The 19,797-nt window shown below is 36.7% G+C and overlaps 1 protein-coding gene and 2 long non-coding RNA genes across 3 annotated transcripts; 1 reads left to right on the top strand and 2 right to left on the bottom strand.

Moving 5' to 3' along the window:
* Positions 1–5,195: 5,195 nt before the first annotated feature.
* LOC113052381 (NACHT and WD repeat domain-containing protein 2-like) lies at positions 5,196–14,959 on the bottom strand. The gene is made up of 2 exons (XM_026216831.1): positions 14,918–14,959; positions 5,196–10,803 (listed from the first exon to the last, which is right to left on the bottom strand). Exons 1-2 carry the CDS (start codon positions 14,957–14,959, stop codon positions 6,898–6,900), a joined length of 3,948 nt encoding a protein of 1,315 aa, XP_026072616.1. The 3' UTR covers positions 5,196–6,897.
* A 568-nt stretch (positions 14,960–15,527) lies between these two features.
* On the top strand, positions 15,528–16,822 carry LOC113051591 (uncharacterized). Its single transcript, XR_003276923.1, has 2 exons — positions 15,528–15,814; positions 16,263–16,822. It is a non-coding gene; the product is annotated as an uncharacterized LOC113051591 (long non-coding RNA).
* A 1,314-nt stretch (positions 16,823–18,136) lies between these two features.
* Positions 18,137–19,149, bottom strand: LOC113051590 (uncharacterized). Its single transcript, XR_003276922.1, has 3 exons — positions 18,945–19,149; positions 18,759–18,844; positions 18,137–18,495 (listed from the first exon to the last, which is right to left on the bottom strand). It is a non-coding gene; the product is annotated as an uncharacterized LOC113051590 (long non-coding RNA).
* Between the last annotated feature and the right edge of the window lie 648 nt (positions 19,150–19,797).

Here is a 19,797-nt window from a genome sequence, read left to right as displayed (position 1 = left end):
ATATATTAATTTATTACAATAACATTTCTTGCAAAAGTGAACTTATTTAAAAAGTTATTACTGTTTTTCTTTTATCTCATCATTCCCTCCATTATCTTCTTTTTCTCACAGTGTTTGCTAAATGAGTGTGTGAAGCCATGAGGTAAGCAACAATATGATCAACTTGTATTTGTTGTCAATAAGTGATCTTTTCACCTTCGAATGCCAGCTGAAGGTGACAGTAGGATATCTTTGTGTGACTGTCAACGGAAGCTTCATGTAAAGGAGTGACAAGTTCATTTCTGAGTATCTATATCAAGTCAAAACATCCTTGCTGTTTTTTTCTCAGGTGGTGTTTGTTTTTGTACCTATGTAACAACAAAAATGACTTGTGAGAATATTTGAAATGGTGCTTTCTATTTAAGATACCCATAAATCAGCTAAATCATATTTTACATTAAATCTAGTGATCTTAACAGGTTTATCTGAGGTTTAATTTCAGATTTAGGAGATAGAAGATACTACCTTTTCAGTATAACAACAGAAGTCAATGGAAAGTCCGCACTATGGTAAAAAAACATATGCTATGTAGATTTGTATGTGTATTCTTGGAGGCCCTTTTCCTTGATTTATTTATTTAAATTTTATAATGTCCCTGGCTTAGTCTAGTAGTGTCTGTATTTGCTTAGAAGGTATGGTAACACTTTATTGTAGGGTCTCTTAACTAGTTGATTATTAGCATGCATATTACTAGAATATTAGACATTCATTTGTACTTATTAAGCACATATTAATGCCTTATTATAAATTACCTTATTCCTCATCCCCAATACTACCCCAAACATAAACTTAACAACTACCATACTAATTATTAATAAGCAGAAAATTTAGAATTTATTGAGGGAATAGTTAAAAGTGAATAAGTGTTCCCTATTCTAAAGTGTTACCAAGGTATTATTTAAAAGCAAAAGATATGTTAATGAGTCCACCACTGTTACATACAGCTCATATCTGGAAGGACCTGTTTTTTCCTTTTGTGGGACATTTATTTAATATGTTGGAATTTATTCAGCAGTTTTAATTTGAGGATACATAACACGTCTGGCTATATTGAAAATAATACTGTACATCAAAACACAGATTTGATTATCATTCAAAATAACGTCCATGTGACTATGGTGCATAGTGAGGATGACAACAGGACACACATTTTCACTCTCTTACATGGGTGTTTATTGTTTTTGCCTCGATCCTTTACCCAAAGGTCTGTTAATCTTTCCACTTATGTACTTACGAGATTGAGTTGCATCTCTTTATTTATTTATTTTTTATTAAAGATATCCTTTGAGCCAATGAACTGTATACTGTAGATTCTAATTAGTAGAAGAGTTCATGGGAATGTTCGATATGATCATTTCATTTGCAAAATAGTTTTTACTTCTTTTCAAATTGTCAATTGGTCATGATTTAAGTATTTTAGCAGTCATCCGTGAAGAATTATATATTGTAATAAAAAATGTTTCTTGAGAACAAAGTCAGCACATTGGAATGATTTCTGAATCATGTGACACTGAAAACTGGAGTAATGTCTCCTGAAAATTTAGTTTTGCCATTATAGGAATTAATAAAAATGAAAATAAAATAAAATAATAAATTTAACTTTTGAATGAAAGTGTATATCAGAAGTGTTTCTTTTTATTTACAACAATACTGTACTTTATGGTATGGAATCTACTTGCACCAGGAAAAGAAAGCAGAAACTGGAGGATGATCAGAATGGATGTGATATATTTAGCAGTACAAATATTGACTATTTGATGACAATTGTTCAATTACAGCACAGTGACTTCCCAGAGAGAGATGACTAAGAGCGTCTATGCTGTGATGAGTTTATGTATAAAAAAATAATAAATAAAAAGGCAATGGCTTGGGCGGTAATACGGTAATATGGTATACCGCGGGATCTAAAAATAGCAACGGTATCAGTTCCAATACCGTCATACCGTTAATAATAATAATAAAAAAACAGTGCACTTACAAGGAAGGAAGACAAGGATTAAATATTAAATATAATTTATTTAATGCCTAAAAATGTGTATGCGTGGTTGTCATCGCGTGACAACGAGACGAGGAGAAAGAGAGAGGAGGGGAAAAGATGGCGAGTTGGGCAGTGACCTGGTCTCAAAATAAAAGAACATGAATTCAGCATTCTGCCAGTATTTCGGGTTTCGACCGAACGAGAAGGGAGAGGTGGTAAATAAGGACGAGGCTATTTGCAAATTGTGCCCTCACGAAAAAAAGATGACTCTGGGAATATGCTGCAAAAAAAATAAATAAATAAATAAAAAAGCCGATGCAATGGCAGGTCCTGTCGGCATCGGCAACGTAGAGGACCGAATCGGAGCTGAAATAACAGCCTACTGTTTAGAGCCAGTTAGTCAAGGAGACGAGGACCCACTTCATTCATGGAAAAATGCTGACTGGTTTTTTCCCCAGATGTCGCTAGTGGCACGAAAGTACCCTACCTGTGCTTCTGTGCCACAAGCACACCATCGAAGCAGGTTTTCAGCACTGCAGGTAAAGTTGTCGGTCCACAACGTGCCCTAGCGAAAAATCTTGACTAGATTGTATGCCACTTGCCATTCGTTCCTATTGGCACTGTTTATTTTTTATTTATTTAATGGATTCGGGTATTTTTATTTGGTTTTCATTAAAAAACTATTTTGGAAAGAAGACTGGAAAGAAGTTGTTTTTATTTAAACATTGCTTTTCAATAATTTAGTATTTTATATATATATATATATATATATATATATATATATATATATATATATATATATATATATATATATATATATATATATACACACACACACACACACACACACACACACACATATATATATATATATATATATATATATATATATATATATATATATATATATATATATATATATATATATAGCCTATATATATATATATATATATATATATATATATATATATATATATATATATATATAGCCTATATATTAATATATATATATATATATATATATATATATATATATATATATATATATATATATATATACACACACACATATATATATTTTTTTTTTTAATTCAACTCTGGTTGACTGTTGTGGGTCTATTTGCAGTTTTTTTATAAGCCGCTCTTTGTTATTAAAAGTTGTTCGTGGAGTGTGATTTTTTATGGATGGGCGTTTTTCCGCAAATATCACATTCGAATAATTTTGAGCTCACAAAAAACGAATATTCGAATATTCGTTTATTTAAATTAAGTTTAATGAGACAGACGTTATTTTTCAGCAACATTTATTGTTTCTGTCATTTTGGAACAAGCTTACACACAATAAGCTTGAACATTAGCCTACACATCGTGTTTTGTAGCTGAAAAACTTTAACAACGCAAACAAACAAAAGTAGCCTACAGATTAAAAGCAAAAAAAAAAAAAAAAAAAAAAATGAACAAAGAAAAAGCGTAAAGCAGCCTGCAGCAATTATGCCATTGTACAAAATGTAGCTTACACTTAACTTTTAAACTGTCTGCAAATCTTTTTTGCTTTTTTTCCTATTGTTTTACATGTTATTGTTAAGAAACACGGGCATGTAAACATGATCGGGGGAAAGTCGGCTGTCTGTTAAAAATAAGGCCGGGCGCGAAGAAAACGCGCCCTGACGGCACAGACGTTGGCGGAACTCACAAATGAATACGTTTTGTGAAGCGCTTCGTGTTTTCGTTTCACCACTGAATGGGATCCTCATCTGGTGTAATACATGGCTCCAGCAAGAACTGTTCCCACTCGTCTCGGCTGGACTCTCTGTAATCATCGCTGAAGAACTGGAGAAGAAGAAGATCTTTTCCGACGAGTGGGCATTGCATCCTCTTCATCGTTGGTGACGCACCACTCGCATCAAGGAAAATGTTCTGATAATGTTCCAAAAAGTTTTTTTTTCTTACTTCTCTCATCGAGAAACCTGACATCTTTGGGCCGAGGGTCTAGGGCAGATGCGAGAAGAGGAGTTTTCACTGCATTCTCCAAGTTCGCGGTGTTTATTCGTTGCTTGAGAGACGCCGGAACAATTTTATTGTGGACTTTTTTTCCCTTTTTTCTTTTCTTTGTGGCAAGCAAAAATATGTCGAAATTCGAATATAATTTTTATTTATCGAATAATTAGAGCCGAACGAATATTATAATAATAATATCTGTGCACACCCCAAGTGATTTTATTGATTTGTGTGCGCATCTCTGCTCAAAAACTGTTCTGTATGTTTATGTTAATTTAATTATGTTTGACTATTGCTATTTGTTGCTAATAAAAGTTGTTAATATTGTTGTGCATGTCATTTTGTTATTGTTTCAGTATTAGTGTTTGGTATTCAGTTTATGAATGGTTTAGGCACAAGCCAACAGTTTGGTGATGCTGTCTCAGCCTTACGTCATTTTTTTTTTAATTATTCACGTTAATACCGTATACCGAGGTAAAATAGGGAGGAGGTTTGACGGTATCAAAATTTGGATACCGCCCAAGCCTACAATGCATTTGTTTTTCCCCATGTTAATATGCCAGTTCCATAGTCATCACAACAGGGTGCTGATTCCACTGAGGGATGAGTTTCCATAGACACACACACACACCAGCATTCCTGCCATGATCTACTATTTGTTAATGGTGGTGTTTGTGTATTGTTACCTGCAGTGCTGCAGACGTGTGCGAAAGAATCCAGGTGTGTGAAAACAGTAATTGAAATATTGATATGGTATAACACGTGCCCACTGTTTGTAAAATATTTAACACACTTGTTTGCATACTGCACAGGGGAGTGAAACTATTATCAGCCAAATCAGTCAATGTTTCTGAATGTGCCATGTAAGGTATCCTTTTAGCAAAGCATTCCTCATGTAAACAATATGCCTCTTTAGGGATCATTATGATAAACCAAGTTAAATAAAGATTTGCATGAGCTAGATTAGAAAGGCATAATTGTAATTTAATAATAATAATTTTAATATATTTTTTTTGAAAATGATGTACTTTTATGTATCTATAAACTAATTCATCCTATCAAAGAACCAAATGTATTGTGTTTTCTTTTCGAAGAAAGACCAATATATCCAGATGAAATTCAATGAGATTTAAGAGGCAGAAAGAAAATGATTTTATTACATTAAAATGCTCCATACAAAGAATGCATACACATCAAGTCATATTGCTTTCAGACACATTTTCTGCTATTTTTTTTCTAGAATACATAAACAACTTTGTAACAAAATGTAAGTACAACATTTATGAAAATATATATATATCTCTAAACAGGGATCTTCAATCTTGACAATACAAATAATAGAATAAACACATTCAATACCAGTATGTGAACTATGTTTTGCAAACGTAGTTAAAAGTCATTCAAGTTACATAACATTTAATATACTGTTCAACTGCTCTCATATCGACACATTCAAATATACTCTAAAACTGGCATTCCAATATAATAGCAATGGACTTCATCAGTATCTTAGCAAAGATAATGCATGTTCTCATGATAAGTTGTGCTAGAAAAAACAACAAGGCCAGAAAAGTCCAGAAAAGTAACAAGAAGGGTCACAAACAACACCATTTAACATTCTGAAAACAAATAATAATAATTAATTAAAAAATAAACACAACTTTGGCAAATATTGTACAATATCTGTATGTTTTAAACACTTCAGTGGGAGAAGCTAATCACACCAATACTGCTACAGGTTTTGGGCTGTAAATGGGCCTATGTGTCAGTATTTCCAGAGGTAAACATACAATTCGACGGAATAGCCCTCGAGTTATGGAGAGAAGAGTTTGGATGGGGCATGGCTGATTGTTTTATTGAAACTAATTTCTTTTGTGACATGCCAGAGAATTTCACATTCTTTAAAAGTAACTATTCATCTTTAGGATTTAGTCGAGTCAGAAGATGACCTTCTCAGTATCAGTTTTAGAATTAAATATATGAGGATGGGTTTAATTCTGTCTGTCATTTAGAGCAAATTCCACACATGGATTCATGGACATCCATGCCATTTTTGTTAGAGAAAGTCTGGAATGCATTCTGAAATGACTAAGAAGCTTATAATGACTTCAGACAATTTTCTGAATACCTGAATACTGAAATGTACTTTCCAATAATCCTCATTTAGATTCTGTAAGCCAATTTTGTATGAATTGAATGCTGAACCATAATGATGAATATTTGTATCAATGTATTTTTGTTTAGAAATTCCCTGCAATTTTTTCTTCATCAGTTTCTGTAACAAAGAAAATAAAAAAATCCAGGCACTCACTTTGATTGCATTTAGCACAACATAACATATATTTAAGTAGTTGCACAAACTGCAGCAGCCAAAGTACATATGTACACATGTACATACGTTTACATTTTAGTACAGTACTAGAGGACGTTAATAAACAGACACAAATGAGTATTAAAAAAAAAATGGCAGCAACTTGTATGGCTACAAATATTTTACATTTCTGTATGCTTCTGTATAAAGTAACGTTATGGCTTGATTTGACTAAACTCATATAAAATCTGAACTATTTGGCCACATTGGCTCATACATGAGAAGGAAGGACATATAAAGCCGAATGGATTGGCTTTTCCAATAAATCACATTTTTCCTTAGTACTTAAATCCAGTACGTTACTAGTAAATCCAGTGTATACATTTGACAGTAAATTGATGATGGATAAAATAAATCAAGGTGACTGACTGCAGATTAAGTTCAGCTTAATAGCAATTGGTCAGTTGCTATTATCTGATAACTGATCTGTGCAGCTGAATCAAAGTTGCTGTAAACAATAATCACCTGTATCCATACATGGCCTTGTTCCTTCATGCCTGTCAGTGCGCTTTCATTGCAGCAGTTCAGTTTTCTTTGTGGGTGTTGTTGACTCTGGCTCTCCACTGTCAGAGACGTTGATAGGACTATCCCGAGAGAAGACCTCAGTGGATTCTCTCCACACACAGTCAGCAATGGTCTTGAAGGCATTGGTGCTACACTTAGGTCGTACTTTCTGTGAGGCATTGTTAACTATTTGGCGACTGTTTGAGGTGGCTATCTTGATTTTCAGAGTGGCATCTACACGGTCTACAACTGTGTAGGTGCCAATGCTGCCATCCTCAAATCCCACAATTATGTTAAGTGCTCGCTGTGATAGGCACAGATAGGTTGCCGTTTTGTAGAGGGAACAGGTCCCGATGCTCTTACCATCTGCCAATCTCATGACGATCAGACTAGAAATCACACCTGCATCATCATCTTCATCGCAATTCTGGAAACAGATGTACACTAAGTAGCGTCCATCTCGTGAGAGATTTTGACGCCAGATTATGCCAGCAGCATGTACAAGACGCAGTTTACCACTGTGTAGGTCTAGGACATTAATGTTCTCATCACCTTTCAACACAATGCCCAATTTCCCATTTGGTGATATTTGGAAATCTTCCAGGTTCTTCAAAAAGTTGCTAGGCAGCTGCACCCGCCTACACACAGACTCGTCGGCAACACTCCAGATGAAAACTGTTTCTGTGGAGGTGATGAAGACGACATAATCTGGAGTGTCAGGAACTAATTTGAAGTTAATAATTGTGATCCCATCATCACAGATAAACTTTTTGGATACACTGCCTGACCACAAGCTAACAGCCAACAGTTTATTCATGTTGGTTCCCACAAGAAATGTGTTTGCTGTGGTAATGAGGGCATGCTGGAGTGTTACAAGAATGTTGCACACCTTGTGACCAGTAGCAAGCCTCCAAACGCGGGAGGCATTCTGCTCGCAAAGGGACACTACAAACTGGTCATTGTGTGTGATGAGAAGCTGTGAGATCCTCTGACCATTGATACGGAATATATTTTCACCTGTGGTTGTATTCCAGATGTACTGACTACTTTTATCATCAGATGTCACCATTAGGTCACCCGATGTTGTCAAGACACAGTTTTCAACAAGGCCTTCATGCTTGAACACCATCTCAATGAAACCTGTGCTGTAGTTCCACTTATGAATGACCTCTGACCCATCCATGGTGTACACAAAATCCTCTCTGCCAGACAGCTGCAGACTTTGGATAGGTTTCCCAGTTTTATCAATGTTCGACATGGCTGTTATAATGTCAATGTCCCACACGGAAAGTACTCCGCTGCTGGCTACAGACAGCAGCAAGTTATGGTGTGTTGATTTGCTCAATTTTACAATGGCTCCAGATATCTCTATCAAGCTGGCCATGCACTGTCCACTGTCTCTTCTCCACACAAATATGGATGATGTGTTCTCCATGGAAGCTATTATGCTTTGGCTATTCTTGGAGAGAACGGCCGCTACAAACTTTTCGCTACGCTTAGCCTTGAACTTCTCTGCCATTTTCCAAATCTTGGTGTCCAGCACCTCAATGCTTCTCGCTTTGCAGATGAGGATGGATCGCTGATCCTCAGAGAGTTCTATGCCCACCACTTCGGTCTCATCTACTCTGCAGTCATAATCCTCCATCAGCTTGGGATTTGTGATATCTTTGGTGTTCCAGACGGATAGACTGCCCTCATTGTCGATCATCACCATTTGATGGATTGTATCTAGAATCAGGATGGACTTAACAAATCCACCAGAGAACTCAGAAGTCATTGTAGCAAGCTTGTCCCCACTACCAAGGTGGAATATGGTGGTTGTGTTGAGATACTGTCCACAGAAAGCATACATTCCATCTGGGGAACATTGGACACAGGTTACCTCATACCAGCAATGGAACTGATACAATGGCCAACCATAGAGCAAATCAATCACAATGACGTCTTTGCTTGCCTCCAGCCAAGCTAAGGCATGGTGGCTGGACAAGGTGAATCCATTGATGAACGCTACCCCACCAGTGATACCACAGTTCGTGGACCCTTTCACTTCCACCTCCGACAACAAGCAGGATTTGTGGTTGTCATAAATTAGAAGTGTGTTTTTTGTGGTTGCCACTACCAGATACTTCTCATCTGAGGTTAGCCTGATGCCAAGAACAACCGACCTCGCTGTGTCTATCTGTCTTATCAACTGTCTACTCTCAACATCCCATGTGCTGACAGATCCATCTTCGAGGGCCACAATGACTATGTTTGGAGCTAATGTAGGTAGAATCTCCACTATTTGCATGTAGCTAGAACAGAGTGGCAATCTCTCTGGACTGTAGGTGACATCCATGGAAGAGTGCAGTGGCACAATGGAGCAGTATTTAGGACCATCCTTGTCACATTCAAGAAGGAGGTGTCTGAGCTTGGGAAGAGATGTGACAACTGGAAGGAGTCTTTGCTGTAGTTCAGCAGACAGTGATGCAGGATTCTTTGTCACTTTAAGCTTTATACTGCGGAGCATAGTTGCAAGAAATTTTAGTTCCTTTTCTTGCGTGAAGCTGTAAGCTAGGTCAATATCTGACAGGGCCTTGTCAAACTGCCCAATCTTTATCATAGTGTAGAGCCAGCTGAAGTTCATGATGACACCATATATGAGATCATCTGTTCGGCCACTTCTTGTCAGGTGGTATTTCAGCTCCATCATCTTTCGGTGGTTGACAAAGAAGATGTCCGGCTCTAGTAAGTTACACTGGAACACCCAGGGTTGTTCGGGTGTCTGTCTGTCATAAGAGTGCTTGTCAGCAGAAGCTTTGTCATGGCCATGAAGGCTCTGCTGGTGATGAGGGTTTCGATGGTGTGAGATATTCAGGGAGGCGAAGTGATTATTGTCACAATGGAATATCTTCTTTCTACCACCTGCCCATGCTCCAAGGAAGTACTCAGCCAAAAGGCTATGCATTTGATGTACATCTTCTTCATTACTAAGGTATAGCTTTTGTGCTATAAGATGCAGGTGGCGATTTGCCCACGCCATCAGTGTTACACTATGGACTTGACGCTCTACTAAATAACCTTCTAGTTCTTCTTTTAGACTGGCTATGAAATCATAAGAAATACGCAACGGGCTTTTAAGATTAGAGCTCACTATGATGTCCCCAAGGACACTGTTGTCCAAAGATAAGATATCCTCTAGCTCCAGCTCTGTCAGGCCTGCCCGTGCCATTGTAATGTAGCCCAGTGCCCGACAGACAAAGTGTGAGCCAAGCTTGTTTTCAGTAGTGTAGAAAAGCTGCTCAATGCTTTCGTGTACTGTAGAACTCAATGATTTGTCATCCACATCCTTGTGTGACCGCCAGTGAACTACCTCTCGGTAGATGAGGTTGACAAACATGGGGAGTGTACATTTTGCCATTGCTTCATTCACATATATCTGTTGGCCTGAGGTCACCTTCCGTTTGACACTTAGAAGCTGCTGTTTAAGTGTCTGACTGCAAGCTTTGCGATCTTTTTGCATCAGTTCAACATAGGCATCCTCGTCATGTATCAAGCAATGTAATTTCTGGAGTATCCCATGCTTGTTGGGTAGGGTGGACACTACAATTCGGACTGTATGTGGCAGGTGGACAGGCAGCCACCACAACTTTCGGGCCTCGTCAACATCCGCCAACTGCTCCAAGGCATCCAAAATGATGACAAGAGGTCGGTGAAATGATGACTCCCCAAGCAAATTTACTAGCAATTCCCTCATCTCCTGGATCTTGTTAGGTAAGAAGTGGATCAGGCACCGATAGTTGATGGCAATCTGCTCACAGATGCTCTGTAGCAGGGTGCGAAGGTCAGTAGAGAAGTCTGTGGAGCCGATGAATCTGACAATGATGACCGGGTCTGTTTCTGGTCCCATCTCTTTCTGTAGCCATGAATAAGCCTAAAACAAATGAAAATGACACAGAAGCTCAGAAATACATCATTTACATATAGTTTATTGAATGTTTCCAATATGTTATTTAACAATGTATTTATATACAGTTAGGAAAGCTCAAGATCAGCAAAAGTAGTAATTTTTATAATCAGATTTTAGTAGCTTGGCAGTTTGCAAACAGATTTAATCTACATAAAATACAACTACTGTATTCCATATTATTTAAAATTTAACAGGATCTTGTGTCCTGTTGTTAAAAAACTCACATGGTTAAAAATCCAGAAACTACTGTGACCTAGAGCAACGCTGTTATAAGTATGACTCTAGCAAACAAACAAAGCTTAAGTGACTCGAGTCCATCCATTATTTAGTAGATCTACTCACTGTACACTAACTTTGACATCTCAGAATGTGAGGAAGGAATACAAAGACCAATGACTGTAAAGAAAATAATCAAATGTACTCAATAGTGAGAGTCAGCACTGGATTTCTTGTGCTGAAGATTTTATAAATCAGTTTGAAATGTTCCCTCATCCTTAGCACAATTCTTTTTTGGATGTGGTTAAAGGGTGTCCCCAGCTGTGATTCGGGAAAACAAGAAATTTTATTTCTCTCTGTCTGGAGAGGCTGACAATTAGTGATAATATGCTTTTCCAAACCAAACATTTGCAAGAGGATCGTGTGTCTCTGTGTTTGTATTATTAGCCAAGGGGTGTGTGTGTCCAGATTGCAACTCTCTGGAGTCCATTAACGCATATATGCGTTTTGAGTCATTTTCACCGGATAACCCCTTAAATTACACTCTCAGTTTTAATCGTACAGATAAGAGCAATACATCAATCGAATCTGTAAAGGGTCTACTTTTTTTGGATACAGACATAATAACAAAACACCTTTGTGCACGTATAAAATAAAGATAACAAACAAGGTATGCTGTCTGCAGTCTTTGTCTCCGCTGATTGTCATGTACAAACACGTCATTAAAATGAACTGTAACTCCGTGAATACTCAACGAAGAGATATGAGAGATATCTATAGAAAGCCTGAAATGTCTACTTTTAAACTAAACAGGTGCTGCCGAAAACAAATATTCTGAGATAAGTAATCCATATGAAAACAACGCGATGTCTATTTTTCATATCTCCGCTCATTATATCTAATGTGACCACGCCCCCGCGCTTAACGCGCTATTCAGATTCAAACTGAAGCGCGCGGGCTTGAATACGCCCACACAGAAGAAAAAGCAGCCAGACTGTTCTTCGAGTTTTTATTTTATTTTACTGTTTACTTCGCGATGAGAGGAATAAGACATAAATCACTCCAAAAAGATGTGATGTGGTTGAGGATTTGAGAAATGGATTTCCTCAGAAAAAAGAATGAAGCACTTTATTCAGCAGAGATCATAAACATGAGTAGGCTAAGTCTGAGTAAGTAACATGAGTAAGTGTAAACATTTTACTAGTTAGACTTTTTCCAAACTATAATTCCTGACTAAATGTATAATCAAGTGAAACATTATGAAGTTTCAATAACAGTATACAATACTATACCATTCAAAAGCTTGATGTAAATAATATAAATGTGTCAAATAGAGATAACTCTAACAAATGTAAAGACAATGCAGTTCTTTCAATTTATTCGCCCTAAAAAAAAAACGGAAAAATATTCTCAGCTCTATTCAACATTAATAATAATAATAATAATAATGATGATGATGATAATAAATGTTTTTTTGTTTTGGAAGAAAATAAGATTGTTAAAAGGATTTCTGAAGGATTGTGTGACTAGAGTAAGGATGCCTTAAAAATTTGTTTGAAAGTAAGCTTTGATTGTCCCTAATAAACTGTTTAACTGCTCCCCCAAGTGGATATTAAATTATGTTGTGGGATAATTAAATATATTCTTAATAAACTACAAACATAAAATTATATACTTTTATTTTGTTCTCACATTCTTTCTTGTAAGTCCTCCCTCACAGTGGCACAGTTGAATGGAGGGCTCATTATGCAGGGCTTGTCTTCTCAGGTGTAAATCACAATGTTATTCATGATAGTTGACGCCTACTCGCATATGACTTTTACCAACAAAAAGTGTCTTAGAAAATTTAAATCAATATATTGTTTTCTGTGAATGAGTAAACAAGATGATTTTCACATAATTTAGAAAGAAAAATTCTAGGCTACAAGCTCCAGTTCTCAACAGTCCCGGGAACCAATGGTATGTATGTGTTTTTTGGCCTTATTCAAGTTATTTAACATTTTTAGTTTTTCACTAACCATGCATAACATTTTTTTTTCTCAAAAATACAATCATGTACATGCATGCATTTCACATATTATTATAGCCCAGTTTGTGCTGACTACAGTGATGTTAGACTTTACCCATTTAGATATTTATAAGAAACTGAAAAAGCACAAATATCAGGGCATGACAAACTTCTCCAGGCCCAAAAATACCCTTAGACTCCAGAGGGCACTGAGAAAGGCAGTATAAGGCAGTATAAAAACATGCCAGCTGTACCAAACATGAGACTAATTTGCATGGCACAGACAGACACCCTAGATTATAAAAAGTGTATGCAATGTGTGGGCATGTAACTTGCATTTCATATATAAATATTTTAGAATATCTGACTCTCTTTAGTGTGTATGTTACATAGAAGTATAGTGTGAGAGAGTGAGACATAAGCAAGGATGAGGGAGTTAGTTAAGGTCCCCAGGCTCATCATCTGTAAACTAACATTAGAGGCTGAGGTCTGTGACGGGTTGCCATGGGTGATGGGAAATGTCAACACTACGCTTCCTCCTTTTCTTCCTCACCCCCAAACTTATCAACACTGTCAATTCTGACCATCAACACATAACACGGACACACCACTGAATCTGATATCCATAAGCCCGATTAATTGGCTGAAGCTGACAGATATTAGTTATTAAAGTTTATCAAATTATTATCATCTATTAAATCACAAATTTGCCAAGACATCAGATATTAAGTCAGAGGGTAGCAAAGAACAGCTTTAGGTTAAATACAGGCATCCTGCAGTATTAATCTAACATGTGCCAGCATCCAGATGGCTTTAAAAAGCAGGTCAGTATGTTCACACATGCTTTTCTCTCTCTCTCTCTCTCTCTCTCTCTCTCTCTCTCTCTCTCTCTCTCTCTCTCTCTCACACACATACACACACACACACACACGCACACACACACACACACACACACACACACACACACACATACATGCATATGATACATGCTTTTCACCTGTTTTGGCCACTTCAGCAAGTAACAATGTCTTTCCAGTGCAGGGTCTCCATACACCACTAGGGGGTTTATTCGACCACCTTTGGAGGGTACAGGTACTCCTGGACTATGTCCAAGGCTTCACTCTTGTACACAAAACAAGATGAAAAAGTCTTGCATAAAGACAGATGCTGTATGATTTCATCATACAGTGGATCTGTCTCTGTAAAAGTTCTGTTGGACATGCAGAGGAGGAGGCAGTTCTTAGAAACACCCCTTCCTCCTTCACAGCTGCTGTGGATTTCAGGAATAACAGAACTCCGTGTGCTCAGGAAAATGGTTCATTGGGGCCACTGTATCCTGGACGGTTTCCAGAGACATGTGCATTCATATATGTCACAGTATATCTCGCTAAACCTGTTCCAACCTAAATAAAAAAAGACAAATATTTAGCTTGATGGACCATTAAGGTTCTTCTGCATTGTTTAATATATAATAAATAATTCATACACCAAAGAAAAATACAACAAAGAAAAATAAGAGACTTTTTTTCATTGATTTTGGGTGAAATCATTCATACATCTCAAGGTAGTATTTGTTGGGCTGTTTATTTAAAAAACAAACACATGAACAAAATGTCCCAATTATGCCAATAATAATCCAAAAGTGAGTTTTGTTTTCTTAATGCAAAATATAATTTCCCTTTTTCCTGTTGTTTTTTTTTTTCTGGTGCTTGGGAGTGGAATGTGGTGCTTTAATCTAAACAAATTTCAGACTTGCTGAAGAGCAATGAAGGAACAAGCATGCTTGAGCAGAACAAAGTCCTGCTGAAACTTTTGGGTTGGTCTCCCTGCATTCCTCTGACCAGAGCAGCTCACAGTTGAGACCACTGTTGGTCCAACCCCTGTCACCACCTCCATCCACACCCTGACCCCCCTCTCTCTCAGCCATCTTTTGTCCAGAACACACACTGAACTAAATAGCAATGGTTGCATAACATGTTTTTCAGCCACTGGTGGGAACGCTGGATAGAGTACAGCTTTAACTACAACAGAAATGACATTACGTTTGGTGTATGATAGCACCGTTAACAGCTCTTAAATCAGAACAAACCTAACCGGGATAATTCAGTCCCACTACATGTTAACAACACTCATCTGTTACATTGTGGTGCCTCACGTCTCGGCTCTGCTTGCTCATGTGCAACGTGCTCAATTTTCCAAGAACTAAAACGGGAGGTGCTGAGTCCTGCAGTTCAGTTCAGCCCATGAGTGCTTCTTTTCACATGCAAAATCTGAAACATTTCAGTCTTTGTTTACAATCTAGCGTGGACATGTTGAGTGGCACATCAAAGTTAATTGCTATCTTTCTTTTGTTTTGTTAAACAGATTAGAATTGCTGTTCAATTTTGGTTTTAGTCCCAAGAAATCCTCATCAGAGTCACATTTTAATCATTTGGTTTTGAGTGCTAAAACATTTGACTGGAATCTAAAGTTTTTTTTTTTCTTTTCTTACATGTTGTACCATGCAGACTAGAGTGTAAATATATTTTTCTAGCCGTCTGATTGGTTAATTTAATATACGTTCTATACCTTCTTCAGGAACTCGGATCATTTATGATAGAAAATTCCTCCTGGACTGCAGGAACTCTCCCATCGCCCGGACCCCACCCTGTTGTTTGCCCCAAATTCCTGGGGTGACTGTTCCTTCACACCATCCCATGTCCAAACTTCAGGAACTCAAAGAGGAGTTGGAGGAGGAGAAGGATCTGGCAGGTAAAATTGTTTTCTGCTCCAGAAAAAGAAAATGGCAAAAAAGAAAAACCTGTTTTGCAATCACAATTCCAGGACACTTTTAAGCAATCAAATTTCCCATGAAGCGCATTCTTTTGGTATATCCTGTCCTGTCCTTCTTTGTTTTGCAATTTTGAGTTTATATTTCACAAGACAAACTCAGAACTGTGATATAAAATAAAAATAAAAAATGTTAGGGAAAAGTCAGAAATATGAAAAAGTTGCAAATGCAATTGCATTTAAAAAAAAAAAAAAAAAAAATATATATATATATAGGAATAGCAAGATATAAACTCACAATTGCAAGGAAAAATACTGAAATAATTGTGAGAAAGTCACAATTACTGTTTTGATTTTATGGTGGGAACAGGGGAAAAGAACATAGAATATCTCAAAGAAACACTCTAATCAACCTCTATTTTTTTTATAGCGGATGACAACCAGTTTGAGATGGACATTTGAGTCTTTCACCTTCCTCCTGTGGAGAATTCTTTATTTTATGTCGGGATGTTGCTGCTCACCCCACGATCAGCAGACATCACATATTCACCAGATTACAGGGCTTTTTAATGAGCTAAACCGCCAAAGGGTGTCTTATTCTTTTGTTTAAAAGTATTCGTTAGACGTTTACAAGAAAAGAAAAAAACATTATTTTCAAGTGGCAGTGTTTTAAAGTTCTTTATTGTACATATGGTTGTTTCTACTTTTTTTTTTTTAAGAAAATGTAGCATTACGTGTGAACCGGGGGAAATCCACGGCAAAATCTCTAATTTCTGAGCTTTATATCTCAACAAAGACTGTTGATTTTTTTTTAATGGTAAATAAATGTGCCAAATAAATGTCTGTAGCGTAAGTTTGGTGTTTCACCTAAAAAAACACATCAGAACATAAATGTACACCATTGTGTGTCCTCAGGGTTTTCCTTTTGTTTTATTTGCCTGGATTTCCTCAGGTTTTATTTTGATTGAAATAAAAGAAAAAAGAAAAATAGTTGTCATTTTATCTGTTTAGAGTTTAAGAAAATTTCATTCTGGATACTGCTATACATTTTGGGTTTCAAAGTTGCATAACACGCCTACAAAAACCATGTTACTTCTGTAAACTAGATTTGATTTTACAGAAGGAATAATCAGAACTTGCAAGGCAGCAAGATTTGTCAACTAACATTTTAAGCAAAACATTGGCCATATGAAAACTTTGTCGTGAATATGACTGTCTTGGAGCAAAAACACTAGAAGACACAAATGAACTTCATAAACAAAATGTTTGTAATATTCTTTTTAAATGTTTTTGGTAAAGTCTTTTATGCACCAAGTCTGCATTTATTTGATAAAACGGAAAGAGTATTGTAATGTATTAATTTAAAATAACTTGTTTTAATAGATTTTAACATAAGTAATTTATTACTCCAGGCTTCAGCGTAACATGATCATTTGAATTATGCTGATTTGATGCTTTAGAAAAACGTATTGTTAAACTGTTTTACTGCTTAATATGGTGGAAATTGTAATAGAACACTTATTGAAATATACATTTTAGGTCTTTACTGCCACATTTAATCAATTACATACCTTAAAATAGTACTACTTATAAAAAAAAAAATAATAAAAAAAGACTTTAGCCTGGCCTCTGCTGGTAGATGCCGTTACTACGCACCATGCCAATTTTAGACCGCTTTCTAAACAAATTGAACTAAACTCTGCACATATCGGCTTAATAAAAAAATATCCAGAACTGACAAGTGTAAAAATGTTGCTGTTGCTTTAAATAGAATTTTAAGTTCAAACAAAAGCAGAAATGAAAGATCCATCTCCAACCAACCTTACAACCTAGTTTTTGCTGTCATTTTGTACAATAATAATGCGGTTATCACAGACGTTATAATTTCTTCAAATGCAAACTAGACTTTATTGGTTATAAAAGATGACTTCATTATGCAAAAGATACACAAAAGACTTAGACATCTTAAAATCAAGTTTATTTCTTGAAATGTGTCCAAGACACTGGAGAAATGTGTATCCAGTGTTTCGAGAAAGAATCATGTTACAGTTACCTGTGTATGTTTTGAGGTATAGCTGAATCACTATTAAAGCCACTCTTAAATATATAACAGGATGAGAGGATTTCTCCTTAAAAGCAGTAGAGAGAAAAAAAAAAAGTCACCAAGACTTGCCACTAACAGATTTCAACGGACAAGCTTACAATCGATAAGAAATCCCTTTTCAGCTCACCTTGAAGCCATGCAGCTTTGCAAAACAAAGCAAAGGTGACAAAAGGAAAGAAAATAAATCTAGAAACACTAAAGAAAAATTAACCAAAACTGTTTATTTTGAAAGCATTTTGAGGGCTCTGAGCCTAGATGTGATAGACACAGCCATGATGTAAAATACAACCATACAATACAATAGATTCAAAAAGGTACCAAAAAGTACAGTAAAAAAATAACACTTCCATCTCTGGAAATGTAAAAAGGACACAAAATGAAAAAAAAAAAAAAAAAAAAAAAATTATAAAACAAACGTGAAGTGACATTTGCGCCCCCCAGTTCCTTATGTTTTCTGTACAAAATGAAGCAGAAGTCCAGATTCTGCCAACTTCCAAAAGTAAAAGACCCAATGTTCACTGTGACCAGACCGCTGGCTCCTGCTCTGCAGCTTTACGACCTTTAAAGAGAGAAAACACTGAGATTTAGCCACATTAATCTACGCCAATGGTTAACTTGTAAATAAATTAATAATGAGGTGACAAGATGGGGCCTATCGTGATCTACTGCTACAACCCTACTGGACCATAAAACCCACCCCGAAATGGATCGCTCTATCTGCCTTAAGAGTTCAGCTGGTTAAATGGAGATGAATTGGTAAATGGAGCAACACAACCAAATTAACCTTATCATGAGTGGTGGGAAAAAAATTTAAATTCATACCTGCACTACACATGATCAGTATGGCTTGTAGCTACTCTGGTGAGCCCCACGTCTTGGAGTTTTTCCATAGCTTGTATTGCCCTGGTCTAGGGGGTAAGAGAAAGCAGAGAAAGGAACTTGAGTCCCTCGCATTCACAAGAACCTGACGGGGGCAGGGAGGAGACCCCAAGGACAATCAGTGCTTACCGTAGTCATATCCGCCGCCGTAGCCGTAGTAGCCCCCTGTGTAATCATAGTTCCCATAGCCTCCGTATCCACCGTAGCCTTGCTGGCCGCCGTAGCCATATCCCTGGTTGCCATAGCCTTGATTCCAGTAGTTATTGTAGCCCTGATTCCAGTTCTGACCCTGGCCTACAAAACAAAACCAATTTTAAACACATCTGGCACAGTAACGTACCCTGAAATCTGTGAGCAGCGTGTAAAGCCATAAAGTGATTGGTTTCTGCTCCAGCTTTGTGCGGCATTAGAATGGATTTAGATTAATCAGATCCGTGATCAGCCAAAGCTTTTAAAACAGATTAAATCTGAAGACTTCACTTATACACACACACAAGATGAAATAGATTAAAATATCTGCATGTGAGCAAATAATACAATTCTGATACAAATATTTATACTTGTCCGAAGTTATTGGAAATTCAGATTCGGCAGTACGTTTAAACTAGCCTTTGTCACGTTACATATCTTTCTATAGAGCTGCTTATAGCTGAATTTAACTGGTTTCATAATTGGAGTAACTGAGTTACAGTTACTGAACTGAATTAACACGGACCAGACTCCAGTGCTTTATAGCAGAATTTACAATTTCTCATATTTCAGCAAGTTTCCAGCAATGATTATTATCCTTCTGTTTATTACCATGAAGTGGCTTTAAAACAATTTGTATTGCATGAAGCTATAAATAAGTGACCGGTCTCCGTTAACCTGACAGCATTCGATTCATATAGACACAAAAGGTTAACTCTGTTGTTTTCAAATGCATATCTCTGGAAATTTGATGAGCATGCAGTCTTTATCTAGGTAAACTTTGCACAGACTA

Source organism: Carassius auratus, chromosome 32 (genome assembly GCF_003368295.1).
Source record: "Carassius auratus strain Wakin chromosome 32, ASM336829v1, whole genome shotgun sequence".
Lineage (NCBI taxonomy): Eukaryota > Metazoa > Chordata > Actinopteri > Cypriniformes > Cyprinidae > Carassius > Carassius auratus.
Note: the sequence above shows the minus strand (reverse complement) of the source record. Positions and strands in the feature narration are given on the sequence as shown.